Source organism: Salvelinus fontinalis, chromosome 4, assembly GCF_029448725.1.
Source record: "Salvelinus fontinalis isolate EN_2023a chromosome 4, ASM2944872v1, whole genome shotgun sequence".
Classification (NCBI taxonomy): Eukaryota; Metazoa; Chordata; class Actinopteri; order Salmoniformes; family Salmonidae; genus Salvelinus; species Salvelinus fontinalis.
The window spans coordinates 12048773-12067937 of NC_074668.1; the positions used below are offsets into that span (position 1 = coordinate 12048773).

The window sequence follows — 19165 nt, forward strand, 5'->3', positions numbered from 1 at the left end:
TGACAAAATTTGCCCACGAAGGTCCACCGCACCACCTTCTTGTTCAAGTGAGCACAGCACAAGGTCAGTCCAAAAATGTATTGTATGCTGCTGCATAAATGATGTAATATGCCAGGGACTACGTCCGTCCTAGCTCGCTCATTGTCTTGAATAGAAATTACGGCTTGCTTCCATTTGTCGTCCCCTTATGCCATAGTTTGTACATCTCAATTGTCTTTAGAAACCACATGTTAACAAAAGTCAGCCATATCATCGTTTTTTTAAAAGGCAGTAAATGAGGCTGAATGAACTGTTTCGCTGCCAGACAAGGCCCCGCTGATAGCCAGGTGTAAGATGTTGGGACTACTGTTGGAACAGCTTTATGTAGGCCCTAACAGTTAGGGGCACTGTGGGCACTGTTTGTCACCGTTAGTGCAATTAATGTATTGTTTAGTGTTGTGTAGTGGCTTTGCTGGCATGCACTTGTAACAGTATAACTTTAAACCGTCCCCTCGCCCCGACACGGGCGCGAACCAGGGACCTTCTGCACACATCAACAACCGTCACCCACGAAGCATCGTTACCCATCGCTCCACAAAGGCCGCGGCCCTTGCAGAGCAAGGGGCAACACTACTTCTAGGTTTCAGAGCAAGTGACGTAACTGATTGAAACGCTAGTAGCGCGTACCCGCTAACTAGCTAGCCATTTCACATCCGTTACACAATTACATTTTTTTACCCCACCAAGATGTACATGCTAAAATCGGCACTGCATGTGTACATCAGGAATGACCATGGCTTTGCAGTTTGTGTACACATTGACAAAGACTAACACACACAAAGCAATCTTGTTTTTTCCATTTCACTTTATTAACCAGCACACAGGAGAATGAATACAAATTAAATGCTAAAACCAAAAAGATGAAGGCTACAATTTTCCAAGGCAGTTGGCATCATCACCGTACTAGCAATGTGCTAAGAAAGTGACTTCAGTAATTGCTTTGCTGAGCACTCTAAAGATTCTACTCTATCCATTCAGGTATATTATTAAGATTCCATTCCTGCTCCCGTTTTTTGCATGTACAGTAAGTACTTCAATGGCTCCTGAATTGTATATTTTCCCTCGAGGCAGAAGAGTTGAGTCAACAGTGCCCTCCAGTGGTGGACAGAGCACATTGTTTTTGTCACACTAGTCAGTTTCAGTGGTGCAGTACAATTAATACATTAAAATTGTACAATGAATACATTAAAGACATGAAAAATATGAAACATGGGGTTTAGAAAGAAAAAAACACTTCATCCTCCACATATAAGCCTAACCGTAGGAGCATAAAGAACATACTATGAGGGTTTGAACATTAGACAATAAAACAACCTATAATAACCATGAAATAACACGTAAGTCAAAAGTACATTTTGTAAGAGTTAATAAAATGCACAGAGCTACATAGAGGTAAATAGAGCTACATAGTGAGTCATTGTATTATCAAATGGGAATAAATCTAAAGCCACAGGCGCACTTATTCTTGATTGGACATCACTGCTACATCAATATCAGTGCTACAAGCTTGCACTCATATCCAAGGCTGTGCAAGCGTGAGACGAGGGGCTGCTATTGAAGAAACTTGTCAGCAAAGGCCGGCTCCATGTAACAGTCAATTGAGCAGCCCACTTCCAAAATGAGCACCTCCCTCTGGCCTCCCCTAGTCTATACCATAATGAAGTGGTAAAACCGGCCTCCCCTAGTCTATACCATAATGAAGTGGTAAAACTGGCCTCCCCTAGTCTATACCATAATGAAGTGGCAAAAAGAACACATAGCATTTAGTGCATTATGAATGCAGTCTGTTAACATTACACATATACACACACAACTAAGACTGCTATACACATGCTCTCAAGAGTCACCAGTAGGGAACCCTTGGGTTATATTAGCATCCTGATTTGGGTTTAAGGCCTTGGTAGCAGCAGGGAAATACATCTTCACTCTTAGAGCCTTGGAAGAACTCTCTTAGGATGGGACTCTCTTAGGATGGGAATCTCTTAGGATGGGACTCTTAGTGCATAAAGGAATATGGCAGAAGCCAGCATGATCCAGATTAGAGCCTGAACCAACTAAGGCCATTCAGAACATACAGCACAGACAGGCCTGCACTTCACAGTTCAGCTGCTTACATATACAATATAAATGGCATTCAGGAGTGCATGTTTTACTAGTTCTCTGTGAGTGAAGAATGTGCAAGCATCTGATCGTACAACTGCATGATTGTACAAGTGAGTGCGCACGTGAATTTGTTAATTGTATGTGCACATGTGAAGTGTGTGTGTATTACAAGGGTGGCGAGTCCAGCAGTCGTTCTACGGCAGCGTTGACGTCTCCCCCGGTAGCGATGAGGGCCTGCAGGTTGGCCTCTGGGTTGAGGAAGCCCATGGTCGTCAGCTGCTCCACCTGCTGCTGGAAAGGCAGCTCTTCAGTCTGAGCCTACACACAAAAGGTACAGTACTTTGTCTTCCACTTGGGATGATGGTCATGTGTTTAATGCTCTCCTCCCCACCATGCTGACACAACATAGGTCCAATCCCAAATTAACTCCTAAATGCATGATAGGACATAGGGCTTAAAGGTTGATTGAGGATTGGGTCATACACACCACTTTGAGAGACTTGAAGTAAAACAGGGTCAGGTTTTGGGAGAATAATGCAGATAAATTCTGGGGCTAACCTGCTGATTGGTGCTAGCGAGAGCGTCTAGCATCTGACGCACAAACTGTTGTTGTTGCCGCTGACCCGTTTCCGTGACTACCTGGGACCCACAGCTGAGGTCACTAGGGGCGGGGTCTGATGACAATCCAGGGGCAGGGTTAAGATCTGAGCCGGCGCCTCCCAATCCAACCCTACAGGAACGACAGGCATCATGGCGTCAGCCGACCACAGCTCAACACTACGTTGCTATAGGAACTATGTGGGTGGAGTACAAAATATAGGTCGCTTAAAGAGGTACTGTAGGTGGAGGTCTTTGAGGTGAAAAGTGAAGGTGTATGTTGATATATGGATGTTCTGACTAAGTGCATGTGGAGGTATGGAGAACTGGTGTTCCTACCCTGGTATGAATCCAGGTGCCTCGGTGGCAAGGGTCTGCAGTCCCTGTTGGATCTGCAGCAGTGCCTGCATGGCCCTGGGGTTGGACATGGCCGACAGCATCTCAGGGTTCTGCATCTGAGGAAACACCAATCAGAGAGACTCTCACAGCGGTCAGAGGATCAATCACAGCTTACTGTATAGTCATCCCAGCACCACTTGGTGTTTTAAGGTCACTAACCTGTTGGAGGAACATTGGGAGTTGTTGTCTCATTTGCTGCTGCAGTTGTGGGTTCCCAGAAAACAGTGGGTTGTTCAGCATCATCTAAAACATTCAGGGACATTAGAAGTGTGTGTGTGTGTGTGTGTGTGTGTGTGTGTGTGTGCGTGTGTGCGTGCGTGCGTGCGTGCGTGTACCTGTGCTGCTAGGTCAGGGTTCTGGCTCAGGCTGTTGAGTAGACTCCTCATGTAGGGGGCTGACAGCATGTTGTGCATCAGCGTGGGGTTCTCCGTGATCTGCTGCAGAAGACTCTGCATGCCCGGACTATTGAACATACCTGCTATATCCACACAATAATCATTGGGGGAGTCATCATACAGAGCTTATTAATGAATGTGTAAGCCCACAGATTCGGTCAAGTATATCGGCACCCTTGCACGATTCATCATTTCTTAAAAAATACGTTGAAATTGAAAAAAACGCATGTTTGATTTACAACTGCACAAGACCAATCAAAAACATTAACTGACATTGCAATTTTTCATCTTCAAAGAAAATAAAAATGGTCTAGACTAAATTATTCAAAATTCAAATTAAATTTGGTTGCAGGCAAGTAATTTTTTGTTTATGTGTAATTTATCTCACATGCGGTAATTTGCAGGTCCCTACATGGTAAGATTAGCCATTCAACCAGTTAAAAAATATATAACATTCTATTCCATTGACCTGTGTGTGAGCATAAATGTGGGTGTGTTTGTACCACTGTTAGATGTTCTACCTCCCATGGCGGGACCTAGGTTGTGCAGGGTGGTCTGAGGGCCATTGCTGGACTGGGTGGGGGTAGTGGTGGGTGTGGCGGTGCCTGTAGGGGTGTCTGTGGAAGCAGGGGGAACCCAGGGGTTGGTGAGGGGGTCTCCATTTTCCACCTGGGGTGACTGGGTTTCCCCTGATGATGAGGTCATCAGAGAAGCAAAAGGGTTTCCTGCAATCTAAGCAAGACAGAGTGGGTTACAGTCCAGCTAAACTAGTTAGTTCATTTACCTTTACTTGTCCTGGTCAATGATTGGCATTAAGTGTTAACATTACACTTTAAAGTTCCATCAGGAGCTGTGTGTGTGTACCTACCTGTTCCTGAGCAGCAGCATTCAGCACGGGTCCCTGAGCATCAGTGTACATCCTGCGGAGGGCATTGTTGCTTAGTGCCCTGTCCTGGTTGCGCAACATCTCCTGCATCATGGTCGGGTTCCGTGCTATCTCTAGGGTCTGCAGGACAAGGAGAACAATGACACAGGGAAGAGAGAGGAGGTTCGAAAGGAATAACAACACAGACACAAAGGTAACCGCAACACACACACCTGTCTCATGACGTCAGGGTTGTTGAACAGGTGGGTGATGTTGGGGTTGTGCTGCAGCAGCTGCTGCATCTGGGGGTTGGCCATGATGAGCTGTCTCATCATGTCTGGGTTGGACAGCATGCCCTGGACCAAGGGACTGTCCATAATATGGGCCAGCAGCTCAGGGTTGGACATCAGCTGCCTCTGCAGCTCAGCGAGACCAGGACCCGCAGCAGCTGTCCCTGGACTGCCTAGACCTACAGGATATAGACAGAGGGCGAGAAAGATATATATATTTTTTTACTCTACTCAGTTTCATTGCTTTACCAAACCTACCCTGTTGGACAAAGCTTAATGTTGAAGTAGCAAATACCCATCAGAAACATTTGGCTACCAACTCATCCATCAATATATATATATATATATACACATACATACATACATACACACACACATACACAGATCAAATAAAAACATGTTGTCACGTGCTTCGCAAACAAACAGGTGTAGACTGACAGTGAAATGCTTATGGCCCTTCCCAACAACGCAGAGAGAATAGAAAAGTAAAACACGTAATGATAAATTGGCTGTATACAATAAATACACAATGACTAATGATAACTTGGCTGTATACAATAAATACACAATGACTAATGATAACTTGGCTGTATACAATAAATACACAATGACTAATGATAACTTGGCTGTATACAATAAATACACAATGACTAATGATAACTTGGCTGTATACAATAAATACACAATGACTAATGATAACTTGGCTGTATACAATAAATACACAATGACTAATGATAACTTGGCTGTATACAATAAATACACAATGAGTAATGATAACTTGGCTGTATACAATAAATACACAATGACTAATGATAACTTGGCTGTATACAATAAATACACAATGACTAATGATAACTTGGCTGTATACAATAAATACACAATGAGTAATGATAACTTGGCTGTATACAATAAATACACAATGACTAATGATAACTTGGCTGTATACAATAAATACACAATGACTAATGATAACTTGGCTGTATACAATAAATACACAATGAGTAATGATAACTTGGCTGTATACAATAAATACACAATGACTAATGATAACTTGGCTGTATACAATAAATACACAATGACTAATGATAACTTGGCTGTATACAATAAATACACAATGAGTAATGATAACTTGGCTATATACAATAAATACACAATGACTAATGATAACTTGGCTGTATACAATAAATACACAATGACTAATGATAACTTGGCTGTATACAATAAATACACAATGACTAATGATAACTTGGCTGTATACAATAAATACACAATGACTAATGATAACTTGGCTGTATACAATAAATACACAATGACTAATGATAACTTGGCTGTATACAATAAATACACAATGACTAATGATAACTTGGCTGTATACAATAAATACACAATGAGTAATGATAACTTGGCTATATACAATAAATACACAATGACTAATGATAACTTGGCTGTATACAATAAATACACAATGACTAATGATAACTTGGCTGTATACAATAAATACACAATGACTAATGATAACTTGGCTGTATACAATAAATACACAATGACTAATGATAACTTGGCTGTATACAATAAATACACAATGACTAATGATAACTTGGCTGTATACAATAAATACACAATGACTAATGATAACTTGGCTGTATACAATAAATACACAATGACTAATGATAACTTGGCTGTATACAATAAATACACAATGACTAATGATAACTTGGCTGTATACAATAAATACACAATGACTAATGATAACTTGGCTGTATACAATAAATACACAATGACTAATGATAACTTGGCTGTATACAATAAATACACAATGACTAATGATAACTTGGCTGTATACAATAAATGCACAATGAGTAATGATAACTTGGCTGTATACAATAAATACACAATGAGTAATGATAACTTGGCTGTATACAATAAATACACAATGACTAATGATAACTTGGCTGTATACAATAAATACACAATGACTAATGATAACTTGGCTGTATACAATAAATACACAATGAGTAATGATAACTTGGCTATATACAATAAATACACAATGACTAATGATAACTTGGCTGTATACAATAAATACACAATGACTAATGATAACTTGGCTGTATACAATAAATACACAATGACTAATGATAACTTGGCTGTTTACAATAAATACACAATGACTAATGATAACTTGGCTGTATACAATAAATACACAATGACTAATGATAACTTGGCTGTATACAATAAATACACAATGACTAATGATAACTTGGCTGTATACAATAAATACACAATGACTAATGATAACTTGGCTGTATACAATAAATACACAATGAGTAATGATAACTTGGCTATATACAATAAATACACAATGACTAATGATAACTTGGCTGTATACAATAAATACACAATGAGTAATGATAACTTGGCTATATACAATAAATACACAATGACTAATGATAACTTGGCTGTATACAATAAATACACAATGACTAATGATAACTTGGCTGTATACAATAAATACACAATGACTAATGATAACTTGGCTGTATACAATAAATACACAATGACTAATGATAACTTGGCTGTATACAATAAATACACAATGACTAATGATAACTTGGCTGTATACACGGAGACCAGTACCAAGTTCATGCACAACTGATTTGAGGTAGATATGTACATATTACTAAATCAAATGTTATTAGTCACATGCACCAAATAAAATATATAGAGGGGGGTGCCGGTACAGAGTCAATGTGCGGGGGCACCGGTTAGATGAGGAACTCTACATGTAGGTAGAGCTAATTAAAGTGACTATGCATAGATGACAACAGAGAGTGGCAGTGGTGTAGAGAGGGGAGGGGGGGGGGGGGGCAATGTGAATAGTCTGGGTAGCCATTTGACTAGATATTTTCAGCTTCCTGAGGGTGAAAGGGCATTGTCGTGCCGTCTTCACGACTGTGTTGGTGTGTGTGGACCATGATAAATCCTTAGTGATGTGGACACCGAGGAACTTGAAGCTCTCGACCCGCTCCACTATAGCCCCATCAATGTGAATGGGGGTGTGCTCGGTCCACCGTTTCCTGTAGTCCACGATCAGCTCCTTTGTGTTGCTGACGTTGAGGGAGAGGTTGCTGTTCTGGCACCACACTGCCAGGTTATTGACCTCCTCTTCTATAGCCTGTCTCATCATCGTCAGTGATCAGGCCTACCACCGGCGTGTCGTCTGCAAACTTAATGATGGTGTTAGAGTCGTGCGCGGCCACACAGTTGTGGGTGAATAGGGAATACAGGAGGGTGGTAAGCACGCAACCCTGAGGAGCCCCCGTGTTGAGGGCCAGTGTGGTGGATGTGTTGTTGATGAAGGGGGTAAGGGAGGGATACAGCTGGTCTTACCAAGGCTGAGGGTAGAGGTGGCTGAAGAAACAGGAGAGGGTCGAGGGACAGAGGTAGGTTCTACAGGAGGGGGTCCAGGGACAGAGGTAGGGCCTTCTGGTTGGGCCTGTTCTGAGGCAGTGCTGTTGGAAGGAGAGGCACACAACTCCGGAGGCCTTCAACAGAAAGGGAAACGGACAGTATAGTCCATCAATCCAATTTTGGGGACAACTTTAATGCTTTCATATTTTCTTACCTACTCACATGCATAGTGTGTGAAATGTGTGTGTGTACCTGCTCTGGGTCTTGATGACCAGGTGGACGGTCAGTCCGTTGTGGATGCCTTGGTGACTCAGCAGATCTGCATCTTTGAGGATCTTCCCAGCGAAGATGAGCACCAGCTGATCTGTTTGTGCCTGGAACCGCTGGGCTATCTGCTCCTTAAACTACAGAGACAGACAGAAGGCAGGGAGAGACATGAACTCATCCCTGACAAGTAGCAGACAGACAGAGAGAAAACCCATTTTACTGTAGGCTATATCAGACATTGGGAGTCACATTTGGCCTTCAACAGTAAAGAAAATGTAATCGCCATGAAGACAGCATAATAAGAAAAATGTAACGTAGGCACAAACAACAAACATGGCATCATTCACAAATAAGCTGATTGCATCAGTCCAGCTGTGTGTGGGTGCACCTCGGTGGGGACAGGACCACTGGCCCGGCAGCATATAAAAGTTTACATCCATGAAAACACGTAAGTGTTAAAATCCAAAACATCACATAGGTCTAGTACTGTCAAAATTAGATATAGAAAAAGGATTTAGAAATACTTGACAGTTGCCCCATGTGTGGTTTAGACCATGTTCCGATAAGACACCGTGACTTGACCGAATAAATGGATTCCACACAACAAGCAAATATGACAGTTCCAATGACCGCACTGACCTGTTTGATGGAGATGTTCTCTGGAATGGCAATGTCCTCTTTTTCCTTTGGTGTTTTCACAGTAACTCTGATGATCTTACATTCAGCAGCAGATGGTTGTTGCTCGTCCTCATCCACAGTATTAGCCATCTTTTTTGTTCTCGCGGTGGGGACAGACCGATGTCTGACCACGCGGGCAAAGAACAGACTTTGCATAAGCGAATCTCGTAATGTGATATTTTATTTCCTGGTGTCTTAATCTTGCTGATTCGAAAAATATCTGCAAACGTCATAATGGATAACAGTGCACGGATAGCGTTATTTTCTTTATCTCTTAATATTTCAACATATTGTAGCCTAATTAATTTCGTTAGATGTTTCTGAACACTCGTACATTCATTCAGCTGCAGCCATGATTAAATACACTACATGACCACAAGTATGTGGACACCTGCTCTTCGAACATCTCATGGGCATTAATATGGAGTTGGTCCCGCCTTTGCTGCTAGAAAAAACTCCACTTTTCTGGAAAGGCTTTCCACTAGATGTTGGAACATTTCTGCGGGGACTTGCTTTTATAAGCCATAACAGCATTAATAAGGTTGGGCGATTATACCTGGCTCGCAGTCGATGTTCCAATTCAACCCAGAGGTGTTCGATGGGGTTGAGGTCAGGGCTCTGTGAAAGCCAGTCTAGTTATTCCACACCGATCTCGACAAACCATTTCTGTATGGACCTCACTTTGTGCAAGGGGCATTGTCATGCAGAAACAGGAAAGGACCTTCCCCAAACTGTGGCCACAAAGTTGGAAGCACAGAATCTTCTAGAATGTCATTGTATGTTGTAACATTAAGATTTCAACAGACCATTATTCCTCCTCCACCAAACTTTACAGATGTCACTATTCGTTGGGGCAGGTAGCGTTATCCTGGCATCCGCCAAACCCAGATTCGTCCGCCGGACTTGTCAGAGAACGCGTTTACACTGCTCCAGAGTCCAATGGCGGCAAGCTTTACACCACTCCAGCCGATGCTTGCCATTCCGCATGGTGATCTTAGGCTTGTGTGTGGCTGCTCGGCCATGGAACCCCATTTCATGAAGCTCCCGACGAACTGTTCTTGTGCGGATGTTGCTTCCAGAGGCAGTTTGGAACGTGGTAGTGAGTGTTGCAACAGATAAGACTATTATTAGCCGCTTAAGCACTTAGCGGTCCGGTTATATGAGCTTGTGTGGCCTACCACTTCACGGCTGAGCCGTTGTTGCTCCTAGACGTTTCTACTTCACAATAACTTAGTTGACCAGGGCAGCTCTAGCAGGGCAGAAATTTAACAAACTGACTTGTTGGAAAGTTGGCATCCTATGACAGTGCCATGTTGAAAGTCACTGAGCTCTTCAGTAAGGCCATTCTACTGCCAATGTTTGTCTATGGAGATTGCATGGTTATGTGCTCAATTTTATACACCTGCCAGCAATAGGTGTGGCTGAAATAGCCAAATCCACTCATTTGAAGGGGCGTTCACGTACTTTTGTATATATAGTGTAATTTGTCATGAATGAATCAAGTGAAGATGAGGGTACACTAACACATGCTACCTCTCATTAGCATCAAAAATAGGAGAAATATAGCATCTTGTGGTGTAGCCTACCATTAGAACATAGAAGTAATAATACCACAATGCGACATGATTTTACACTGGAAAAGTTGTTTATTTACCTTGCAGTGAAAGGGAAAAACAAACAAATTTCCCACCTGTCATTTGGCATCATACCAGAAAAAGAGATGCGATGATGTCAGTCAACTTGAAATGTATCTTTATCAGAGCCTTTATTAAAAGCCTTTTCATGACTTCTGCAGTTCAACACATCCAGGAGTTGGTGTGTGGTAATACGAGTCATGCATAACGCATGAAGACAGTAGAGAATAACAGTACAAACAAGGAGACCCTGAAGAATAGGAGTGGCTTAGTTTGTTTTTGCAGTCAATGTTCTTCCTTCTGCGGTCTTCATAGATCGGACTCTGGACCCTTTTTCCCCTTCCTGTTTCCCTGCCAATCAGAGGAGACCAGGAAGTATGGAGTGAGTACAGTGTCTTACATCAGTAGTTTGGTGGTTAGCTTGTCAGGGTCTTGACCGTCTACAACGGCTTAAGACAGCTCAAGAGATTCAGCATTTCATGATATGATAAGACCGTCTTGTAAGTTGTTATCAAATTAACATCCTTCAACTGAACTACACTAGTTAGCATAGAGACTTATAGTAGTGAGTTGGACTAAGTGAATGGTTCAGTTTGGTGTCAGTCTAGTAGTGTCCTGTTCTGGAGAGTGAGGACTGCTGCAGCTGCACTGTTACCTTGGTAATCTTCCTAGGGGTGACTTCCTGGCTGATCTAAGAGGGGAGCACACACACTTGACTCACGGCTTTACACAGGTTGAACAGTAAAAACAAACTAACACTGTAGCCCTAACTCCTCTCTCAGAACCAGGCGAGAGCTGCTGATTTTAAAACCAGACAGCGACGGTTAAAGAGGCACCATGTAAAAATCGCTCCGCCATTTCCTGGTTGCAAAAATTCTAATGTTTTGTCACAAACTAAGTATAGTGTAGAGAAATATTGTACCATCTAAACCACTGTGTAATATATTTTCCTTAACCAAAAATATTGTTGTTTCAGCTGTTTGAAGCTGCTGTACAAAACCGAAAGTAAAAGACACAAAAAGAAAACTTAAGAACGGGAAGCATAGAAATAACGCACATAAAACAGATGTACCGCTTCTTAGACTTGCTTTCAATGAGAATGACATGTGATGGAAAATGTTATGTTTGTGCTTTTCTAATAACCAATTTCTGTAATTTCCACGACAGATCTATAACACCCATTTCTATGTGAATTTAGTCAAGTCGCCCAAAGCACTACATATTGCAGCTTTAAACTAAATATGTGTTGTATTAAGTGCCACTTGCAAGTGTGAGTATGTAATGTGCCGTTCTACCTGATGGTGTTTTGGCTGATCTGTTTGTAAACCTTTCACTTTCGACTTCTCTTGTTCCAGTGAGGCATGTAGTGATGTCACCTGGAGAGGGAAATAAAGGTAATTCAACGAGGTTGTCATCCTTGCATGGCAAGTTGAAAGGTTTGAGACACACACACACACACCTGTGAAGACAACTCCTCTTTGATATTTAGAAGCTCTTCCACCTGCAGTAGGATCTCGGCTTTATCTTTCACTGTGGAGAAAGGGAGAGAATAAGTGAATGAGAACGTGAAGGCCTACCTAATGCATCAGTACTGGATTACAGTATAGTCAGATTGAATTAGGAGTGCAGTAGCTGTACTCACTCTCTCCCTGCTGCAGCATCTTCAGGAGCTGGGAGTTTCTGGCTTTCACTTCTTTGTATTTCACCTGAGGATTGAGATCAGGAGCGGAGCCCATGGGGACCATATAGATTCATACGCACATATAGATTTACACCAACTGTAAATGGCTGATGGCAGTATTCTGTCCTTTGTCTTTTAGGAATGCTCCATTAAAGCCTAGTACCAGTATTCCTACAATGACTCACCTCCCATTGTGAAATGACCTTCTTTAACTTGTCAATTTCTTGGTCTTTTTTCTCCAGGTCGTCCTTTAGCTGCTCAGTTCGAGGGTCCTGAGAGGTGTGATGGGAATCACAGTTAGGCTCTGAGAGATAAGTTACACTGACCTCCATGGTCTTACCAGCAGTCACTCAAAGGTCGTTTTGCGAAAATGATTTTTTACACTAAACAGATTTGCAGTCGGCCTTACCGGTTCATGCTCTGTTGAAGTCGTGACCTCGAGGCCAGTGCTGTTAGAAAACTGCTCACGTCTTTTTTCCTGCTGTACGATTTTGCTAACGTCATCCTCAAGCTTGTTGAAGAACTTGTCTTCTGGAGGTGCGGGGGGTTTGGGCTCCTAGAGTGATGTCATCAATGGATTCAGAATTTGAATGACATCACACACACACCTTAGACAATTTGCGCCAGTTCACGTCATATCACCACCATTCCATCACATTCATCCTCAGATGACAGGTTTAAACTCTGTCCAAGCACTGTAGTAAGCCCAACACAGAGTAAAACAACGTTACCTCTTTCTCCTGCTTCTTACTCTGATCTGGAAAGGAGAATCATGTTTTTTAAGTAGAATACAACATGTCAAGTATTAATTAATTATTTTTATGTCAAGTATTCATAGGTTGCACCTCCGTCACGTCATGCCATTGTTATGAACGTTGTCAAGCCGCCCTCTACTTGCAGCGCTGCCCTAAAGTGGTGGCAAACCTAGTCTAGGGTTTCGTCTAAATTACACAATAGTGCCTGGAAATACGATAATATTGCTAAAGTAGTAAAATATTTAATAGGAAACAACTTTGCTAACATTATCATGTCGTCAATTTTACTTTACACTGATGGCAATGTTGTCATCAGCTAGCAAAGTTCGTCAAAAATAGCTAACAATGCTAACATTAGCTAGCCTCCCCTCAATCTTAGCTAGCTAATGTTATACTGAAGTCATTCTGATGACATCAATATTATGACAAAAGGTTTTCCTACTAATTATTTGCGTCCTTTTTGAATTTCCAAGCCAATGTAATGCACTTTTGATTAAAAAATTAACCAGCACTCACTGACAATGCATTGAGTAGAATGTTCAGTCGGGCATCAGTTCAAAACAAACGTTTCAAACAATAGTGTGATTCAACATGCAACCCATGAACGTCATAAAAAAACGGAATAATAAGATGAGTGGGACAACTGAGAAAACAGTGAGACATTTATAGCATATCTACGCAGCACCTGCTCGAAGTGGATTGCTAAACAAGTAGTGCTACTGCTATGATGGCACAGCATTGATGATGTTGGGCAGTGTTCAATGTTAACTTAAGTGTAGCTCTCTGTTTGCCACTGGTGGTCTCACCCCCCTCTGCCTGGAAGTCCTTCAGAGAGACCGTCATCTTCTTGTCTTTTCCCTGCTGGTTCTTCTTCTTGTCCTTCTTCCCTGCTGCTGCTCCTCGGGACTTGGGAGAGGGAGTGTCTGTGCCATCATCATCCTGACAGGAGGGAATTTAAAAGAACAGCATCTGCTTAAATGGAACATTCATTAATCTACACCTCCGCGGTTCAGATTTTTGTCAAATAGATGTTTAGTAACAGCGTTCTGCGATGGGGGCAGCGTGGTACCTGTTTATGCTGCTCAAACTCCAGTTTACTCATCATCAGTGCCTTCTCCAGGTCGGCCTCATAAAGCTCGCTCGTTAACTGCATTTGGCAGAAACAAAGACAAAAATAAAGGATAGATCAGATGGGGACTGTCAGGAAAGGGGAACACCCATGAGCAATACTCATGTCCATTCATGACCATGTCAGGTGTTATCATGGGCCCTGTTCAGAAACAACCCCTATCCGTTAAGGACTAAGCAGTCAATATAGATCTGATTTTGGGGGGGGGGGATATGTAGCCTAGCGGTTAAGATATACCAATGTGCCCTTGGGCAAGGCACTTAAACCTAATTGCTCTTGTAAGTCTCTCTTGATAAGAGTGTCTGCTAAATGAATAAAATGTATTAGTAATATAGTAGCAGGACCATTTTTATAACAACTATTCAATCCTCTCAGATCTCAACAAGTGTCTGGGGGGATAGGTTGTTTCTGGACAGGGCTCTGTTCTTAGTTAAGGGGTGTCTGTCAGGTTCTACCTGGTTGTCCCTTTGCTTCCATTGCTGCCAGCCTTCCGGGGGCATGGCTTGGTCCCCTGCTGCGGGATGGAGCAGCTCATTGGCCACACCCTGCAGAGACAGGGAGGGGGGCGGGGCAGAGGACTTCTGAGGGAGCTTCTTAAAGGCAAGATTTCTTAACTGGGGACAGGAGACAGGAGTCATTATCAGTCCTCAAGCTCAGGTAAATTAGTGAAAGTGAAACCTTTGAGAACCGACAATGGGACCACCAGAAATTGGTGTTGACTAGGGAGTTGAAATGCCTCTGCCAATCACCTCATTGGCCTCGCTCTGTTGCTGCTCTTTCTTCTTCTTCCTCTTTTCCTTCTTCTTGTCGTTGCTTGCGGTGGATTTCCCCCCGGTTGTCTTCCCGGGCCGAGTCTTTCCAGAGTCCCGGCTGCCTTTAGTCCTTCCTGACTCTGAATCGGAGTCCGAATCAGAGTCGACCTGGAGCAGGGCAAAGCGAGAGGCTGTGGTGTGGACGGAGATCATTGCTGACGCCATCTGCTGACCTGTGCACAACTAAAGCCAATAAGATACACACAGGAAGAAAACATGCACATCAAATTAGGCACGTGCTTACCATTAAAATCTAAATTTCTCCAGTAAAACTACAGCAACAAATCAAAATAAAATATGAAAAACGGACACAAATGTGAATGCCTGGTTCTACAATAGGCTAGACTGCCTATTTCTGACCTTTGAATGACATTTTTTACCTTTGCCGTGTAGCCTAGTATGAGTTAGCTACAAATAGCATGCCAGATAATGTGATATAGTAGAGTTTTTTGGTGTCCATTACTGGGCATTACAGGAAAGCTCCATACAAACTCCCATAGATTTTTCAACTAAAGCCTGTTCTTGCTGATACTTTTTTCACGGAATCGAAAATGAAGAAAATATCTTAGAAATGTCCGTTTCCAGTTGTAGGTGGTTCTACAAAAATTCAGAAAGATATGACATCTATATTTTGTATAAAAACAAAATATGCCTCTTGCATGTTTGTAGATCTTAGTTTCGGTTGCATTGTCATCTACAAGACTAGTTCCTGCAAAGATGCTGGGAAATGCTAGATGCCTGGAAGCTAAGATGGCAAGGAACCTCCTTCTCTGGTACAAAACAGATTTAATATCTTTGAGTTTTCGCAGGTTTTTGTATTACCAAATGTAAACTGACATTTTTAAAGGTACTTTTTTCACAGAATCAAGAAAGAAGAAAGTATCGTCCAAGCAGTGGCGTAAAGTATTAAGTAAAAATTATTTTAAGTAGTTTTGGGGGGTATCTGTACTTTCCTATTTATATTTTTGACAACTTTTACTTCACTACATTCCTAAAGAAAATATTGTACTTTTTACTCCATACATTTTGAATGCTTAGCAGGACAGGAAAATTGTCAAATTCACACACTTATCAAGAGAACATCCTTGGTCTTCCCTACTGCTTCTGATCTGGCGGACTCACTAAACACAAAAGCTTAGGTGGTAAATGATGTTTGAGTGTTGGAGATAGGACCATTTTCTTGTTTTTTTTAAATTGATTTACATATAGCCAGGGGCTGTCTGGTTTGCTTAATATAAGGAATTTGAAATAGTTTTACATTTGATACTTAAGTATATTTTAGCAATTACATTTACTTTTGATACTTAGGTATATTTAAAACCAAATAGTTTTAGACATTTACTCTAGTAGTAATTTACTGGGTGAATTTCACTTTAGTAATTTTTTATCAATTTTCACCTAAAATGACATACCCAAATCTAACTGCCTGTAGCATTTGAAAGGAAACACTTCGAAGTTTGTGGAATGTAGGAGAACACAATAGATCTGGAAAAGATAATAAAAATAATTTAAAAAACGTTCTTTAATATTTTTTTGGTACCATCATCTTTGAAACGCAAGAGAAATGCCACAATGTAATATTCCAGCCCAGGTGCAATTTAGATTTTGGCCACTAGATGGCATCAGTGTATGTGCAACGTTTTAGACTGATCCAATGAACTATTAGATTTATGTTCAAAATGTTGTACCAAGACTGCCCAAATTTGTTTATTAATAACTTTTAATGTTCAAAATTGTGCACTCTCCTCAAGCGGGTCGAGGCGGCAGGTAGCCTAGTGGTTAGAGTGTTGGACTAGTAACCGAAAGTTTGCAAGATCGAATCCCCGCGCTGACAAGGTAAAAATCTGTTGTTCTGCCCCCGAACAAGGCAGTTAACCCACTGTTCCTAGGCCGTCATTGAAAATAACAATTTGTTTTTAACTAACTTGCCTAGTTAAATAAATGTAAAATCAAATGTATTTTAAAAAACAATAGCATGGTATTCTTTCACTATAATAGCTATTGTAAATTAGACAGTGCAGTTAGATTAACACGAATGTAAGCTTTCTGCCAATAACAGATATGTCTATGTCCTGGCAAATGTTCTTGTCACTTACAACCTCATGCTAATCGCATTAGGACCGATCCCGAAGAAGTTTTAAAGGTATCTTTACTTTTACTCAACATGACAATTGGGTACTTTTCCACCACTGTCGCCAACAGAACATATTAGTTGAAAAATCTATGGCGGCTGTTTGTATGGAACATTCCTGTAACGCCCAGTAATGGGACACCAAAAATATTTGGTTATATCACATTATCTGGCATTACAGGAAGGTTCCATACAAACCGTCGCCATAGATTTGAGTAAGCTAAGTCGTGACACTTGAGTCTGGCTTCAGTGACTGGCTAGCTAGCTGGATGCAAATGAGTTTATTGCTAGTAGCTAACGTTAGTTAGCTAACTTACATGACATTATCATGTCACTCACAAGGACAGCTGGCTAGCTTGTTGCTGGCTTACCTGTCCCGCACTGACACTTCTCTTCAGTTTAGCTAGCCAACTAACGTTAGGTAGCTTTAACTAACCAACTGGGTTTCAACGTTGTGCGAGTAATATGTCTGCTAACTAGCTAGTTGGTTAACACCGTTTCAACGTGTAGCGTTAATAATACAACACGGCACAGAGGGGAGTGGGCATTAGATAATTGGAGATCTAGCTAGCTAACTACCGAAATAAACAGTGTCCGTCGATTAGCTTGGTTCAAAAGAAAGCATCGAATGTCGTTGCCTAGCTAACTCAGTCATATAACGTTAGATATAATAGTTCTAGCTGGATAGCATATTAGCTACAATGCATCCATACCAATGATGTAGCTCGTATGTATGACAAACTAAAATGCTTTTATAATTTAGAAATCTGATTATTAAAATATTGTACCCCTTGTACCGAGGGGAAAATATTTATTTTTAAAAAGATAATTAAAAACATACTTTCACCTGTTCGAGTAGATAACCACACGTTCACCACTTCCAGTTACTAAAGTACCTATGGTGGCCCAGTTGCTCAAAATGTGTTCTGCAAGAAAAAAAAGGGGTAATATGCAGTATGGAGCGGCTCATAAAATGTTGACTTCCCTTAAACAGAAGATGGAGACAGAGGTCTACTTTTCCACGACACTGTATTCATGACAGCAACATGGTACCATTCATGATGATCATCATCATACATTGTATCGCGATTGACGATCTGCTTATTTATACAGCATTCTTCAGGTCAGGACCACTCGTTTTCAGTATCCACAAGAAGTTTAATCATACAATGTTTCCTGGCAGTATAATCATGGTCGCCGCCTCCATCATTTAGAATTGTACTTTAATTATCCGTGCTTATGTTATTTATTAGTTAGGGATTTTCTAAATATCCATTGTGCCACCTCGGCCTCTTGAAATTGGTATATGTAGCCAACATTCAACAGGTGTCCTGTCATGTCTGCGAGCTTGCACCCATTGACAACGATATCCACGAGATGGCGTCTCGTGCGTCAAAGTCTGCAATGCCACCAGATCATCGTTTGACTCAAACCAAGCCCGTCTTTGTGTAGATATTATTTCGATTTTAATGTGATCAAATTGTTAAATTTGAAACGCTGTCGAGTCCACTAGCGACAGGTTTAGGCCTATTCATAGATTTAGTTGTGCACAGGTGTAGTCCCTACATAATAGCGTATGATGTTACTAAGATGCGCTGTAGCCTAGGCTATGTCATGTGTAAAATGTATTAATAAACAATATGTTTGTCATATACACATACTCCGGATTTTTTTATTAATTAGCCTATATGAGGGAGTAGGCTAGGCCAGTGTTGCATTATAGGCCTACCAACATAGTGACAGGTTTGTTTGGTAAAAGGTTATTTAATCAACCTATCACATTTTTTATAGGGTGAACATTAAACTCGAATTATTTACACTGGATGCTTGGCTGCTCTTGCAATACTATCAGCTGTTTAACCAAACTTGTTATTTGGCTCACTGCCTCAGCTCTCTTCCTTGTTTCATTAGGCGGAAGGTGAGGGCAGATAAAGTTTTGCGCATGCTCTATAGGTTGTTTTTCACAAAATCCTCGCTTA

At 41.3% G+C, this 19165-nt stretch overlaps 2 protein-coding genes across 7 annotated transcripts; both read right to left on the bottom strand.

The window, feature by feature from the left end:
• Positions 1-824: 824 nt before the first annotated feature.
• LOC129853095 (ubiquilin-1-like) lies at positions 825-9458 on the bottom strand. Of its 2 annotated transcripts, none has more exons than XM_055918798.1 (11): positions 9006-9458; positions 8352-8503; positions 8079-8233; positions 4632-4867; positions 4402-4539; positions 4055-4265; positions 3474-3616; positions 3298-3381; positions 3079-3194; positions 2701-2872; positions 825-2460 (listed from the first exon to the last, which is right to left on the bottom strand). In XM_055918798.1, the coding sequence occupies exons 1-11, from the start codon at positions 9198-9200 to the stop codon at positions 2308-2310; spliced, it is 1755 nt and encodes a 584-aa protein (XP_055774773.1). In that variant the 5' UTR covers positions 9201-9458; the 3' UTR covers positions 825-2307. The 2 variants fall into 2 exon arrangements, with proteins under 2 accessions (XP_055774773.1, XP_055774772.1); XM_055918797.1 differs by having other exon boundaries at positions 4037-4265; positions 9006-9457.
• A 1212-nt stretch (positions 9459-10670) lies between these two features.
• gkap1 (G kinase anchoring protein 1) lies at positions 10671-18112 on the bottom strand. 5 transcript variants are annotated; one of them, XM_055918802.1, is made up of 12 exons: positions 18028-18112; positions 14993-15238; positions 14699-14857; positions 14184-14261; positions 13921-14053; positions 13091-13116; positions 12769-12915; positions 12545-12631; positions 12321-12384; positions 12138-12208; positions 11974-12054; positions 10671-11029 (listed from the first exon to the last, which is right to left on the bottom strand). In XM_055918802.1, exons 2-12 carry the CDS (start codon positions 15218-15220, stop codon positions 10988-10990), a joined length of 1116 nt encoding a protein of 371 aa, XP_055774777.1. In that variant the 5' UTR covers positions 15221-15238; positions 18028-18112; the 3' UTR covers positions 10671-10987. The 5 variants fall into 5 exon arrangements, with proteins under 5 accessions (XP_055774777.1, XP_055774776.1, XP_055774778.1 ...); XM_055918801.1 differs by lacking the exon at positions 10671-11029 and adding an exon at positions 11041-11369 and having other exon boundaries at positions 14993-15228; positions 18034-18112; XM_055918803.1 differs by lacking the exon at positions 10671-11029 and adding an exon at positions 11041-11369 and having other exon boundaries at positions 14699-14788.
• Between the last annotated feature and the right edge of the window lie 1053 nt (positions 18113-19165).

Bases quoted from the DNA above. Each gene is read 5' to 3' on its own strand.
- LOC129853095 (XM_055918797.1), bottom strand. From the start codon at position 9,200: ATGCAAAGTCTGTTCTTTGCCCGCGTGGTCAGACATCGGTCTGTCCCC. The intron at 8,504-9,005 runs GTCAGTGCGGTC...CTGTCTCTGTAG, and splicing joins AGAACATCTCCATCAAACAG to TTTAAGGAGCAGATAGCCCA. The intron at 2,873-3,078 runs GTAGGAACACCA...TCGTTCCTGTAG, and splicing joins GCACCTGGATTCATACCAGG to GGTTGGATTGGGAGGCGCCG.
- gkap1 (XM_055918801.1), bottom strand. From the start codon at position 15,220: ATGGCGTCAGCAATGATCTCCGTCCACACCACAGCCTCTCGCTTTGCC. The intron at 14,858-14,992 runs GTGATTGGCAGA...TCCTGTCCCCAG, and splicing joins AACAGAGCGAGGCCAATGAG to TTAAGAAATCTTGCCTTTAA. The intron at 12,385-12,544 runs GTGAGTCATTGT...CTCAATCCTCAG, and splicing joins AGGTCATTTCACAATGGGAG to GTGAAATACAAAGAAGTGAA.